The 15,903-nt window shown below is 27.1% G+C and overlaps 2 protein-coding genes across 2 annotated transcripts; one reads left to right on the plus strand and one right to left on the minus strand.

Annotated features, from left to right (window-relative positions):
• Positions 1-755: 755 nt before the first annotated feature.
• Positions 756-1,636, plus strand: LOC107432943 (brassinosteroid-responsive RING protein 1). Its single transcript, XM_016044165.4, has one exon. It carries the CDS (start codon positions 882-884, stop codon positions 1,389-1,391), a length of 510 nt encoding a protein of 169 aa, XP_015899651.1. The 5' UTR covers positions 756-881; the 3' UTR covers positions 1,392-1,636.
• Positions 1,637-8,829: 7,193 nt separating this feature from the next.
• On the minus strand, positions 8,830-12,209 carry LOC107432935 (leucine-rich repeat extensin-like protein 2). The gene is made up of 8 exons (XM_048465931.2): positions 11,995-12,209; positions 10,832-10,853; positions 10,669-10,725; positions 10,478-10,559; positions 10,229-10,324; positions 9,821-9,945; positions 9,577-9,595; positions 8,830-9,438 (listed from the first exon to the last, which is right to left on the minus strand). The coding sequence occupies exons 1-8, from the start codon at positions 12,092-12,094 to the stop codon at positions 8,998-9,000; spliced, it is 942 nt and encodes a 313-aa protein (XP_048321888.2). The 5' UTR covers positions 12,095-12,209; the 3' UTR covers positions 8,830-8,997.
• Positions 12,210-15,903: the final 3,694 nt, after the last annotated feature.

The following is a 15,903-nucleotide window of genomic DNA, read 5'->3' on the forward strand; positions in this document are numbered from 1 at the left end:
TGCCAAAAATATTACTATCTCAAAAAAGTTATGCTATATATCATTATTTATAATAATCATTATTTTATATAACAAATTTTAATTAATTTTTTTATTTTAAAATTTTAAAAATAAATTTTTTAATATTAACTATTTAAATTATTATTTAACATATAAATTTTATTAATAATTATTCATCAAGGAAATAACATTTTCACCTCAAAAATCCTTATTAACAAAATTAAATTAAAATTAAAAAATGGTAGTTGAATAGATAAATAAGGTCAATTATTAATAAGTAAGATAGATTAACAAAGTAGATGATGAGTAAGTACCCACTTTCCTCACACTTTCCCAATTAGAGCACGTGACACGTATGCAATTTTGTTCCCAAGTGTAAAATCAAAGATAGCTAATATTTTTATTCCAAAAAAACAAAGATGGCTAATATTTTATTTATTTATTTATTTTATTTCGCTATATTCGATTTTAGCCATACAAATACATTAAAAGTACAAACGCAGTCGTTACAATTTTTCTAAATTTACCAAAATAACCATGACCGACCCTTCTCTTTGACCAATCAGAAAGCATTTGCTAGCCGTCCCTCAAGTGGGACCCACTAGAAGACGATGTACCATTGGACGGTGTCACAGCATGTAATTTTCGTACCCCTCATTTTTTTTTTTTTTTGAATTATACCCTTTTTTTTTTTTTTTTTGGGACTCCGTAGCTGAAACAGAAGCTTCCACCTTCTCTATCTCTCTCTCTCTCTCTCTAGATATTCCCATTTCTCTCTCTATAAAAGCTTTCCCATCTTAGACCATCTTTCTCTTGAGACTCTCTCTTTATCTCTCTCTCTCTCTCACAAAGCCCTTTCTCTCTCTCTCTCTCTCATCTCCATGGGCTTCCCAGTCGGGTACACGGAGGTTTTCTTCCCCAATCTCTTTCTTCACACACTTTCCCTTCTGGGTTTTATCAGAAGTCTAATTTACTCGCTCTTTCACTTTCTGGGCCTTTCAGATTTCCTTGAAACCGATGTCGTTTGGCCCCAGTCCTTCACCCAAATGCCCGATAATCCACCCGTATCCGCGCTTTTGATCCGAGAATTCCTACCCGTCATCAAATTCCAGGATTTGGGAACAGTAGCCGGGGCCGGCGCTGCAGACCCGCCGGAAAGTTGCGCTGTGTGCTTGTATGAGTTTGAAGGTGGGGAGGAGATCAGGTGCTTGACGAATTGCAAGCACATTTTCCACCGGGCTTGTTTGGACCGTTGGATGGACCATGATCAGAAAACTTGTCCTCTATGTAGGACCCCCTTCGTGCCTGATGAGATGAAAGATGAGTTTAATCAACGGCTCTGGGCTGCTTCTGGGGTCACTGATTTTTACAGTGAGTACAGCTCGGTTTGAGGTGGTTCTTCAGTCTTTTTTTTTTCTTTTTTTTCTCTTTTTCTTCTTTGTTCTTTTTCCCCCATGTATGGTGAGGTTTTTGAAATTTGTATATATACATGAAAAAAAATGGGTATCTTAACCCAAAAAAAAAAAAAGTACAAAAAAAAAAAAAAAGAAATTTTGATAGTTTCTAAAATATGCTTCAATATGAAATTGAAATGCATAGATTCTTCTATGATAATTTTTACCCATATGATTTACTATTTTCTTTCTCTCTCTCTCTCTCTCTTCTTCATTTTATTTTGTTAGGCAAGGGAGGTAGAATATTTGATGGAAAAAAGGAAAAAGAAAAAAAAGAAAAAGAAAATTGGTATGTTTTATTTTTATATGTTATTTGTGTTTTGTTTATTCGGAATTGGAGTCGCATCTTAGTCATGGTTGCATTTAATAAACAGAAGTGGGATGGAGTTGTTGAGATTAGAAAAATTGGAGGTGGGTCATGTGATTCATGTATATGGATCAATATTAAATTCGGTTTTTAGATATTTGGAAGATTAAATTATCTTCTTTTTGTTTTTTGGTAATAATTTTTAATTATATTGAAACAAAAATCATTTAAATGTTTTACAAATTTTGAGATATTTATAATGGGAATTAAAGAATATTGAGTAGGATTTGATGAAGGTTGCATCTGGATTTATTTGGATCTTGTCAGTGTCAAATAGCAGGATCCTTTTTGGTTAAAGTCATTAAGCCAAGGAACCCACAAGAAAATATATTTTATATATATATATATAGGTCCACTTGAAGTTGTACCTGTTAGTACTGTTACTAAATGCTTTTCCTTGATTAAAAAAAAAAAATTCTCATAAAACTTGTTTCAAATTTTGGATATGCTATGAAAAATTTTAAGGAAATATTAAAAGGGTATGAAGTGTTACAGTTCATGTTACATTTCATGTGATATTTAATCACTTGTATGCCATGTCAGGAACTTGACAACCATAAGGGAAAAGGAAATCAGAAACGTATTTTAGTATGATTGAAAGAAAATTATGTAAAAAAAGAATGGATGACATAAAAATAAGAATGAAATATGCAAGTTTTAAGAAATTTTAAACTTTGTATTAAATGTTTGTGGAATTTCTTTTGCTTTTTTTTTTTTTTTTTTTTTAGTTCTCTTTTTTCATTGGAAAATTCAAACTCCAAAATGTAGCAAAAGTTGGTCATTTAATAATCCCAAAGTTTATAAGGAGTAAGATTTAAGTCATGTATTATTTCCCTTACCTTAAAAGTTGAACCATAAAAAAAAATTAAAAAATTAAAAATAAAAAATTAATTACTTTTGGTTAGAGAACATTAGACTTTTTTGGGTTACAAACTTTGCATCAAAAAGAGTTTTGTATTCTCCGAATTACTTAGAACGCCTACCTCAAGTTATTCAAACTCAATGCTTGTTATAGAAGGGTTAGGCACAGCTAAAATCTAACAATTCATTGGAAAATATCGAAAGTACCTTGTCTACCATATTTCAAGTATGACATGAAAATTTTTAAGAAGTCATTGAGACATTTTCTGAAGGACCAGCATCAATGTTGGTTGTGACCTTTCCTAGAGGTTTTCATTCTTTGTGATAATTGCATTCACCAATTGACGAGGATTTGGATAGAGATAGAGAGAAAGAGAGCCTTAGACTTATATATATGTAGTTGTTTTTAGATTTTTTATTTTATTTTATTTAATCAATTAAGATATTCGGTTGACAAATAATTTGTAGGAATTGATACTTAACCAGATAAGGGAACGACAATCTTAAGTAATATCTATTCCTCTAAAATAATGACTTAGTATTCCACACCTAAATGTAAAGAATGCCCATTTCATTACTTGCCTTAGGTTATCTTATTTATTTATTTTTTCATGATTTGAAAATGTAATCTCAATGTTTCTAATTTCTTTTTTCTACCTTTTCTATTTAGTTTCTCTATCAACTTTTTTCTATCCTCTTTGAAACACAAATCTTAATCCAATTTAGAACGTACTTTAAATTAAGGATGATCATCACTAATTGAAGTATTCATTTAGGCACTACAACATAAATATAGGCTATAGTGATATAAATCATGAGGGTTGAAGCATAAATGCCATGAGTTGCATACCAATTTGCATAGTTATTCTTAATAAATAAAGTATAGAAACTGAAAGATGTATACAAAGTTATGATCTATTTGGAACATGTTTTTTTGTTATGTTAATTAAAAATCATTAATACTTTATATTCTATACTTCCTAAGACTAAGTAGGAATATATACCCAATAGATTAAAATTGTACATGTAAGTTCTACTCGGATTACATGCAATCCCTGTAATTTGCATGTAATTTATCATTGAATTAGTGGGATTATTACACATAATGGGAAATACCCATCATAATTTGGATGGCACCCTCCATCATAGCAGAATTTCAAATACAAAAGCAGAAAGTTTAATGGCTAATAATGGTGTTGCATGGTGTGTGTTGTTCTCAAGCTTATCAATATGGGTAATTGACTTTTGGGAAGGTATTTAAAATGGTGGGTGCATTGATATTTATGTAGTAACTCTAAAATTGAACATTGTACTTGACCCATCTCAATCTCAGGCTCTGCAGACTGTAGCAGTAACAGAGGTTTGCCACCTGCTTCAGAGCCCTTTTGCAAATCTTTCGCTAAGAAAATGAATTTGGTCTGCTCTGCTCGGCTCTGTTTGGGTTGTTTTTTACTCTGAAACTGGCCCAGATCCATATGTCATTCTCATCTCTCATAATTGTGACAGCTGCATTAACATTTGATATTGATGTTCTACCCTTTTCTTACTTTATATTATTATAAAAATTAAAAAAATAAAAAAAAAAAACAGAAAGAGACAAAAGGGTTCTCAAATTGAATTTCTAAGACAATGTATTTAGAAGCAAACCAAACTCAATTGGTAATATATCATTTCAAATTAGACCTTTTGAGGCCAAACTAATTATAAAAATGACAGCATAGTCAACTATGTTTAGCAGATCAAGTCCCTTGTATTTAATTTAATGATGTACAATCAATCAAAACCCGCCTCTTCTAAAAGTCTACATTTAACCTACAAAATTATTGTTTTGTACCTTCCATTAAACCCCCAAAAAAAAAAAAATTTTGTTAAAAGGAAAACAAAAAAAAAAAATAATAAGAAGAAGAAGAACAAGAAATAACATTTTTTGTGTCTATGCACTATCTGTTTTTCTTCTTCTTCTTCTTCCTCTTCTTTTTCCCTTAGACTTTGTTTGTTAGGTGGAAAAATGGAATAAAGAAAAAGGACGAATAGAAAAATAGAAGAAGAGAAAATAAATTGGTTGTTGGAAGAAAAAGAGAATGATAGAAAATTAAGGGATGAATTTTCCATTCAAAACAATCCTCCACAGATAAAGAAATTATTGGAAAGAAAAACATTTAACAAATATAAAATAGCTAAACTTGAAATATTTTCATTCCTTCTACTTTTCACTTTTATACTAAATAAAGATATGAATCCTCTCGTAATCAAAGCTTCACTTAAACTTTTAAGAACCTAAGGATAAATGAATATCAACCCATTGGAAGATTAATATTATTTTTCTCTCTTTTTAATTTCGAAAACTTTTAAATATAGTTAGTTTTTCAGTAAATAGCTATTAAATATATAAGTAAATAATAGTCAACTACCGATTAATTAAAAAAAATATATAAAATTGGAAATCTTAAAAGATAATAAAAAGTATTTTTAAAATCTGTACATGCAAGAATTTGAGAAGAAATATTTTGTTAAATGCTTTTCTTTTTTACGCATAAGTGGCTTGGTGGAAGTAAAACCAAATTCAAAAACATTAAAAATAATATTCAAAATGAATGAAAAAAAAAATCTAAAATCTATCTAAGTATTAAAAAAAAATGAAAAAAATATCATTCTTTTAAAAAAGAATAAAAATTTAAAAATTTGTACAATCCCTAAAGTAATGTTTCAACATAAACTAAAAATAATTAATTATAACTTATATTATTTATTTTGTTTTACATTTAATATGTAAAACTTTTATCTCCAAATACTTCAGGCAAAAGTGTACTTTTGTATTAAAGATTATATTTATATATATGGCTTCTATGGTACAAACGTTCATATTTTTTGATTATGCACACGTACTTAAAGATGATGATTTTTTAAAAATAATTATTAATGATAAATACAAAAATAATAATTTTTTAAATAACTGTCATTTTTAAGAAACGTCTTTACGACTGTCCGTACAATAAAAAAATTTGGATGTCCACACAATAAAAAAAATGGACGTTTGCACTATAGAATTCTTTCATATATATAAGAATAAATGTTAAGAATTCAAAGTTTTTTTTTTCATATTTTAAAAATTTTTATTAGATAATTATATTAATGAATATTATTATTACATTTTATTAAAGGAGATTTATGATATATTTTTACTTTTATCCATGAATCTCTAAAAGAATTTAAAAAAAAAAAAGTTGCATTAAAGACTTGGGGTATACTCACTTCAGATTTAAAAAACTTTTAAAAATTTCTATCGATTTGAAAAATGTAGATTTATTCAATTTAAACTTTTAAAAACTCTACAAAAATTTCAAAATATTTGATGTAAACTTTAAAATTCTTTAAAAAATTATTAAAAATTTTGAGATATTCAATTAAAACCTTTTAAAAATCTATAAAAATAAAGTATATTCAACTAACAATGAGTTTTACTGACTTTTTTAAATTCAGAACTTTATAAACTTTTAGGTTAAGAAAGAAAATATTTGCTTTAAAATTTCTCCTCATTCACCCCCATGACTTTAGTAGACTTTTAAATTTTTTTTAAAATAACCCCAAATTAATTACGTACTATTTTTCAAACCGCTTCTCTCCCAATTATGCCTTAGTACTGTATAGAGCTTTGAGATTATATTCAACCCTTTTTTTTTTTTTTTTCTTGTCTTCAATATATCACATGAAAGAAAATTATATAAAGTGGAATATTTTTCCTATAATTTTTTTTTTGGTCTTGGTCTGCTATTGTTATAGCATGATTCAACTTATAGTATCTATTAAATTTTAATAAACTAGTAATAAAAAATATATATTAACTAAAAGATAATTCAAATACAGAAATTTTATAAAATTATTATTAATTATCAGTACTGTTAGTTTTGTAAATAAATTTTCCTTTTTGATGTGATTTATTTATTTTAAGAAAATAATTATTGACATAAAAAAAAAAATCTATCCAATCGTTTAAAAATGAAAGTCGATTAAAGTTTATAAGAGTTTTTTTTCTAACTCTATGAAAGCTTAGTAAAGTCTATGAACATAAAGTTTATAAAAGTTTTTCATAATCCCTTAAACTTTATAAAATTCCATAAAAATTTATAAAACTAGTTAATAACTTAAAAAATTTATAAAAGTATATTAAAATCAAAATTGAATATATTCTCTTAAATTTATGCATATATTATAAAATATCGTTATTTGGAAGTTTAAGAATCTAAAATGAAAGAGAAAATAATCCAAACCACATAAAAGGTCACATGTCATTATATTTTTAAAAATTTAGAGAAAATTTGAATTAGGAAAGGATCTATATCCACCAAATAAAAGATGGAAAGTCATACCAAACATGAAGATTTTTCTCCCTCTTGTCCATTTTCTATCCTCTTACCAAAGAAGAACTAAAATAAATGAAATGGTTTTGATTTTCCCTCTTTAAAAAATGTGGCATGTCCAGTAGATCAAAACACATCTATATAATGGATGTATAGTGTGTTCTTTTAGTGTTATACAGAACACCTCACGAAGTTTGTAGCAGAGACCCATTTGACTTCTAGGGACTGATATAAATCAAGCCCATCCTACACAATTGGCCCAGTTGTTTCTCTAGTCCTATGTCAAATTGTATTTTTATTTTGGTAATTTGAAAATGTATTTTGTCGTTTCACGTACTTGAAGAATCCCAAAAAATTTCTCAGTTGGAGAAAATATGATCTTGTAAAGCAGAATTCTAAACTTAGATTAGAATTCAATAGGCATATTGTGGTCCTTTGCTGACTGCATATTATGTGGAGCTTTTTTCTAAGGTGTACCATTAGAGCCCTACTAAAAAAATAAAAATAAAAATAAAAATAAAAAGGTTATGGAATGAAGCTCTTTTATGTAGTTGTAAATTAATCCAGAACAAAAAGTGCTCTTTATTCATCTTTTTAAAAGAAACATTTATCTCCTTCACTTTTCACCTCTCTCTTTTACGGGTTGCCACTTCACAATATCTAATTAATTTCATATATTAGGACAACAATTCACGATTCATTAAAAAAAAAAAAAAAAAAAAAAAAAAACTGAGAAGTCAAAGTTTGGATTCTGTAGTAACTTCATTAGATAGGAGAAAAACATATACGTGATGGTTACACATAATTATAACTGAATATTTTATTTTGTTGGAATACTTATAACCAAATATTCATCAAAGTTAAGAAGTTCCTTTCTATTTTCCTTTTTTCAAATTTTTTTTAGAATTAATTACATTTTGATATCCTCAATTTTTAAGGTTTTGAATTTATATCCTTAATTTTTCAACTCAATAATTTAGGCTTTCAATTTTTCTTTTTTGATTTGTTGCAATTCGGATTTTTTTAATTTTTGACCTACAATTCTTAACGGTTATCTATGTGACAGGTACTAAACTTTATCAAATTTTGAGCTAAAAATTATTAAAATATAAAATTTTAAAATTAATTTTAAAAATTTATATTTTTAGTATCTTATAATTTAAAATTTAATACAATTTAATTCTGATCTATGCTATTTTTATTTTATATATAAATATATAGGATACCAAAATGTAAAATATTAAAAATAGTTTACATTTTAGTATCTTTTAATTTAAAAATTAATATGGTTTAATATTCAATACCGGTAATATATAGTTAAATTTATAGTTAAAATTTAAATAAATGCCAAATTATAGCAAGCTGAAAAATTGAAAACATAAATTACTAAATTGAAAAATTGAAAGTCTAAATTGTACAATCCTATAAAAGTTACCAAATATATATTAACCCCTTTTTGTTAAAAAGAAATATATGGATTTTTTTCTTCTTTTTTTGTTTTTTTGTTTTTTTTGTTTTTTTTTTTTTTGGGGCGGGGGAGATGGGGGCAGAAGACATATATGTTATTTATTCCATAAAGAGTCTTGATTAATAGTGATCATCACTGGTTAGCTTGTAAAACTCAATTGGAGAGAAAATTCACTTATAAATTACAAAATTATGTAAATGCCAGTAATTGAAAATAATAATAATAATAAGATACATAAAAAACATGATCAACATTTCAATCAGAACTCCAAAAATAAATAAATAAATAAAAAATAAAAAATCTAAAATACATTGTTCTAAATGTGACAACAAAACTAAGTTATCTGCATAAGGTTCCTTGAGCAATCAACAACACAATATAACCTATAAATAAAAGAATCTGTCTAATTAATCAACATACAATGAAAAAAGAAAAAAAAATTGTGGATAATATATTCTCTAAGTATGTATTAACATTTATCCAAATTTATCACTTGGGTTGGTTAGCAGGAGGAGGATTGGGAGGAGGATTGGGAGGAGGATACCCATCGTTAGAATGTGAGGGAGGAGGAGGATATACATCGTTAGAATGTGTAGGATGTGGAGGATATTGATCATTAGTATATGTTTGAGGAGGAGGAGGATAAGGATGAGGAGGATATCCAGCATTTGGATAACCTGGAGGAGGATATCCAGCAGGAGGATATCCTGGTGGAGGATATCCAGCAGGAGGATAACCTGGAGCTTGAGGGGGATAAGGTGGATATCCTGGATATTGTCCATATTGCGGTTGAGCGTGAGGTGAATACGATCCCGGTGAATGAGGCATTTGCTGATCCATTCGTGTCATTTGTTGCGTCGGAGGAACCGCCATGATTGCTTGCGTACCAAGCTTTCCATCTCTTTTATCCAATTCTACATGGTGTTGGGTCTGTGATTAATCCACATTTAGATTTATTTTTGTTAGGAAGACAAGCACCCCCCATGCGATTGGAAACCCCTAAGTATTTCCAAGCAATTCAAATGGAAACCAAGAGAAATAGCATAAATTTGGTATTTCGCCACATACCTGAAGACAAGCACAAACCCTGCAGGGATCAAAATTCAAAAAATCAAAATATATACAATGTTTTATGCATTGTAGCAAGGGGCAAAAAAAAAAAAAAAAAAAAAAAAAAAATAGCATTGATTATCCAACAATAAACTTAACAATGTTACATAGTAGAACATTCCTCTCTCTTTCTCTCTCTCTTTATATATATATATATATATATATATATGGAAAAGAATATTGAAATTGCAAAAAGCCTTACGAGCAATAAACAAGGTCAGAACAAAAAGACAATGCTTGCGCAGCATCTTCAAGCTCATCGTTTCCGGATATAGCAGCAATACAGGAAAATATGCAAGCAATTTGGTCGAGGCAGATCATAAATCCCTACAACAATGTGACACTAGTTTCAGAAATTGATCATATGAATTTGTAGACACAGATTTATATTTATATATATATATATAGAAATTTTTTACCCAAAATTTTGGACGGAAATTAAAGTCTAGGATCAACATTATCACCCGCAATATAATGATCTTAGAATTTTAATTTTAGTGAGAGGATCTTGGATATTAAAAAAAAAAAAATTATATATATATATATATATATATATATTTATTTGTACATACAGAGAGAAAGGGAGGGAAATTAGTGATTAAGAGATTACAATTATGCAATTATCGCATTTGGTTGTCTGCAAGTTGAATTCATCTTGCAACATAAAGCGTGTCGAAGCGACTGAGTTTGGAAAGCAGAGAAAGACCTGATGAATATAAGAAAAACACAAAAATTCAATTCATAAACAATATTTAATGACAACCCCAAATCATTCTTTGGATGGACACGAGCATAGAATATATATATATATATATATATATATATCTTAAATTACTGTAAGAAATTTATATATTTTTACCTCTGTCCAAAGGCAAAATGTGGGGCATTTACTTTCTCCACATTTACCACTACATGGCATGTAACCACCGCAGCAGGTGTACCTATATATAATAAATACAAATTTTGATAAAATGTATATATTATTTTTAGATTATATATTATTATTCGTTGATAGGGATATTTGAAATATACATGTTACTAATTAATTACCTTGACATATCATTATAAATTGCTCGTTTGCGCAGCATGTAAGAAGCACAAGGTCCACTAAATTTTATAAATAAAAAAAAGTAAAAAAAAAAAAAAAATTAGACATAAGAAATTAAATTTCAAAGAAAGGCCATGATCGATGAATAAAGATCAGATCACTTACCAAAAGCATGCAAAACAACAATCTGCCCAACAATAAAACAAAATGAACCATATGTAAGTCCCAATTTTGTCATGCTAATTGAAAAATAAAATAAAGCATCATTAAGTTTTCATTATCATTGTTATGCTAATTGTTAATATTTCTGTTGTTATTGTTAGAAAGAATTGATTATTAATTCTGAATTTATTAATTTATCATTCGAGCATCTTAGCAAGAAATTGATTATTAATTATGAATTTATTATTAAAGCATTTTTAATGGCAAATATCATTTTGCCATTGACATTTTTAATATTTAATATTGATATGAGTTCTCCAATGATAAACCAGTATCAATATCAAAATTTAGCATCGACCCTCATAGTATATGCTAAAAAATAATACTGTTAATTAATAATGATGAGATCTACTTTTATTTTATCAATCAAAAAGCTAAATTATAATAATTTAAATCTTAAATGTTGACGGATCCTATAAAATTTATTTAGTGGGATCCAATGTAATATTTTTCAATTGCAAATTTGGTGCCAAATTAAGCACGACTTGAAAAAAATGCAACTTTCCATTGGAGAAGGCAAAATGTGCTTTTATGCTATTTTTTTTAGTAATAACATCCCATAACGTAATGGCATTTTGTAATTGGTATTTCTAAATTTAGCATTTACATGAGCTCTCAAATAAGTAAATACTAATATCATTGCCAAATTTTTGCATTAGTTTTCCAATATGCTAAAAAATAACAATGAAAAATTATAAGTATTATTAAATAATGATGGAGTCCACTTTATTAATTAAAAAGTAAAATTATAATGATTTAAATATTCAATTAAAAAAAATATGTGAATCCCACAAACTTTATTATAATAGAACTCACTGTTAAAATTTGATAATTGCATAATTTTGTGATGTGTTATTAGTGAGGTAAAAAATGCCACTTGTGTCAAAATTTGGCATTATAATGGTACAATGTCAAATGTCATACTGTTCGAGATGCTCTTCGACCATATCTAAACTTTTTTAGCTTGCCACCTTGAGCGACAAAAAAAAAAAAAAAAAAAAAATGTAAAAAAACTACATTTTCATCCTTTAGTTTTTGCAACATTTTCTTGGAACCAAACAGAAGATAGAAAATGCATGAAAATAACGCAAAAGAATAGAACTTACAAGGAAAATCGGCCTTGACAGCGTTCAGCAAATCCGTGTGCCAATAATTCCGATAATCCTTACGGAGCTGCATCTTCTCCACGGTGTCCCCGAGCCCCATGGCATCAAGAGATTTCAATCTAAAAGAAAATTTGAAGAACTTGAAACCCAAAATTCAAAGTTTTTACACAGAGAGAGAGAGAGAGAGAGAGAGAGAGAGAGTATTATGAAGGATTTTCTAGAGATATGAAACTGAAAGAAGAAGAAATATAAATAGAGATTTGTTGCAAAGCTATTTTAGGGAGTGCAAGACTGAGATAATTCGGCACAGCCGTATATAGATTTTTTTTTTTTTTTTTTTTTTTTTTGAAAACGTATTGTCATAATACTTCAAATATCTCTTATTTTGCATTTTCTGTGGACTTCATTTGTTTTCTAAAGCTACGTTTCAGGGATTTGTAATATAAATATATTTATATAAAAAATAAAAGCGTTATATTATAAATTGGAATGTAGCTCAAATTTCATTTAGTGTTATTTGTTTTTTTTTTTTTGGCAAAAAAAAAAATATACATTATTTGGTTTAATATTATATTCCATGAGATAAAGTGATTCTAATTAGTTTAATGATCGAACATTATACACTAGTGCTAAAAGCACTAAATTATTTGCCCAATTCATTAACCAAATTGATATGGTAAACGTCACAACGTATTATTGGTTGAAAAACGAATATAATAAATAAATAAAACCTTAAATAAATAAATGAATTCTGAATGCAAGTCAATAAAAATATTACCACGTTATACAGTAAACAATTTAGCTTTTTTACTATTATTGAAATCTTATTATTAATTTATTTAGATCACTTTTAACTTTTTAAGTTAAAATTTATATTTAAAAACTTAAAGGTATATTACCATAGGGCTATTAAATTTTATCAAAAAAATTATTTATACCTTAAATTACATTTAGATTCGACACATTTAAAAAACTATTACTTATTTTCTTTTAGTTTTATATATTTGTTAAGGTTTGATTTAAATAAAATATGGTTCCTATGGTTTTAAAAATATCATTTACGTCAGCTCACGTTTCAAATAGTTTTCATTTTTTTTTTCCATTTACACCATTTACATCTTTCAAAATAATTTCATTTACATTTTCTATAAAAGTATCTATTGTAATTATCAAAATCTGAGATATTAAATTAAAATTAATACAAATCTCAAGAGATCTAAGTGGAATTTGGCCTATCTATTAAAAGAGATTTATCTATGATCTGTCAATTTTTACTACTTCAATTTAATAGTTAAAGGATAAAATTATACCTTATTCAATCATAAATACTAATTTTTAACTTACCTTTGACATTTAATTATCAATCAAAATTAACATGTAACAACTGATAAATGAATCTAATTAGATAAATATAGAAATCTAAAATAAGGTTAATGATTATTTTGCAAGAGTATGCAATCTTAGTGTAATCAATAATTATATCAAAATTGAGGGGTTTTAATTGAAATTTATCGTGTTGTAATATCAAAATGTTTCTTAGCCACTTTTTGAATTTTAAGTTCTAGTCCTTAATCTATCCAAGAATTAATAAAAAAAATATAATATTAAATCATCACATTGTTCCAATGTGAAAATTTACTTCAATTGATTTTTCAAAAATTATCTAATTAGTATTTATTCTAAAATCACCAAGTAAATATTATTTTTTAATAATTGAATCACTAAAAAATAATTTTATATTTTATTATCAAACATAAAGCGTTTTTATCTCAAAAGTTATTTTTAAAATCACTTTCAAAAAACCCTCCTTATCATATAGTAGTCACACCAGTAAAAGTATTTCACTAAAAGCCCAAAAATTTAAGACCCCTAAATTATGACCATCTACTATGATACTGTAACCTATATAAAATTATATATTCACAAAAGGAAAACTATATGTGCCAAGTCTTTTACTAACTAGATTTTCCCCTAAGATAAAAGAGTTCGGTGAACTACTTTACTTTTAAGTCGTCTTAATTTTAGGCTTTTCATTTTCAAGTATTTTGACTGAGGCTCTTGATTTCAATTTTTGTTTCAAATTTTCAATAAGGGTCTATAGATAATATACACTAACTGACTGCATAAAAGGCTTATTAATTATAAAACACATAATAGAATGGAAATGCCAGAATCCACCACCCGAGATTTAAAAAAAAAAAAAAAAAAAAAAAAAAAAAAACCTTCATTATTTTAAGTTGCCAATCTAGGTCAACTAAATTTGAAGTTTGGTGGTACTAACAGGTCAACAAGGGTACTTACGTAATTTCTCAATTATTTAACAACTATAATGTATTGTCTTTGGAGAGAAACACAAAGAGACACAAAGAGACAAGTTGATTAGCAAGGAAAAAGGCAAAGCCAAGCGGCTGGTAGGCCATGTGAGGGGCCAACACAGAGGACAGTAAGCAACTGAAATCACTGTCATGGCCTTTTTTTTTCCACTCGATTTAGTAATTAAAAACCATCTCTATCTCGGACATTGTACTTCAGCAGTCACCTAAGTCCTAATGAAAACTGTCTTTTACCCCTTAACTCTTGCGGTGTAGCATACATAGTGGATTTCTTATCAAATCCACATGATAATTATATCAAAACTTTATCAAATCAGCTTTTTAAATTTAATAATAAAAATAAATCCAGCATAGTCTAACAAATCTATACAAATTCAACGTTTATGATTAAAAATTTTAATATATCATCAACACATGGACATGATTTGAAACCTGTTACATCAAAGATTACTGTATGTAAATATAATTGTGCTTCTATTTTACACATACCAAAAAAAAAAAAAAAAAAAAATTGGTTCTTCTATAAATAATTATCTTCCACTTTAATGCTTATAATGATGTGACAAATGTTTCACAAAATGACGACTCCATTAATTTGAAAGTGCAAATCGAATAGAATTTATAACAGTCCTAAACATTTGTCATAATATTATATTTTTCATTTTAAATTAAAAAATAATTCTAAGTAAATTATATCTATCTAATCATAGATTCAAATCTCAAAAGAAAGATTTATTGTGTATTATAGGACCTCTTGTATATGACTAAGATGGTGCCTTGAAATGGAGTTGCGCACATATGTTCACATTTCACTTTCTCGCCTACCAAACACACCCAAAGTCTTTGTTTAATTTTAAAGTTACCATGTTTTGTTTTTCTAATTAATTAACAGATATCCATTATTATTCTTGATGAAGTTGCAGAGATATGCACTCCAGTTTTTTCTTTTGTTTGTATTTTTTTTTTTTGGGTAAATTTTTTCTTTTGTTCGTATTGGTATAGTAAAATCTCTTTATAATAATATTTTATATTGTAATAACCTTCATCTAATCATAAAAGATTTTGGTCCCAACATGGATTAGTTATAAATAAAAATAAACTCTACATTATAATAAGTTATGATTTTTTGAGATACAATATTATGGATTTTTGTCTTCATATAATAATAATTATTTATATATTGCAAAAAGTATATGGTACATTATATTTAAGGTGATGAAGGAGAAAGGAAGTCAAATTTAAACACATCATCCACTGTTAAGATTGAATCAGAGATTACTCAATCATCAAATGAGAAAAAAATTGAATTGGCATCAAATAAGGAAAGAATTGAATAAGAGATTACTCAATCATCAAACAAGGAAAGAACAAGCAATGAAGAATTAGACCCTCTAGGAAACTTTTATACGGCAAGAATCTCACTAATAAAGAATTTTGTTAAAGATATTATTTGACCTTTATTTGAATTTATTTGAATTTTCTATAATATAGGAACATTTAATTAGTTCATTTCTTAGAACAATTGTGTATCTATATATTCTATTCATCTTGTAATGATTTTATTTATTAAGAAACT

Source organism: Ziziphus jujuba, chromosome 11 (assembly GCF_031755915.1).
Source record: "Ziziphus jujuba cultivar Dongzao chromosome 11, ASM3175591v1".
NCBI lineage: Eukaryota > Viridiplantae > Streptophyta > Magnoliopsida > Rosales > Rhamnaceae > Ziziphus > Ziziphus jujuba.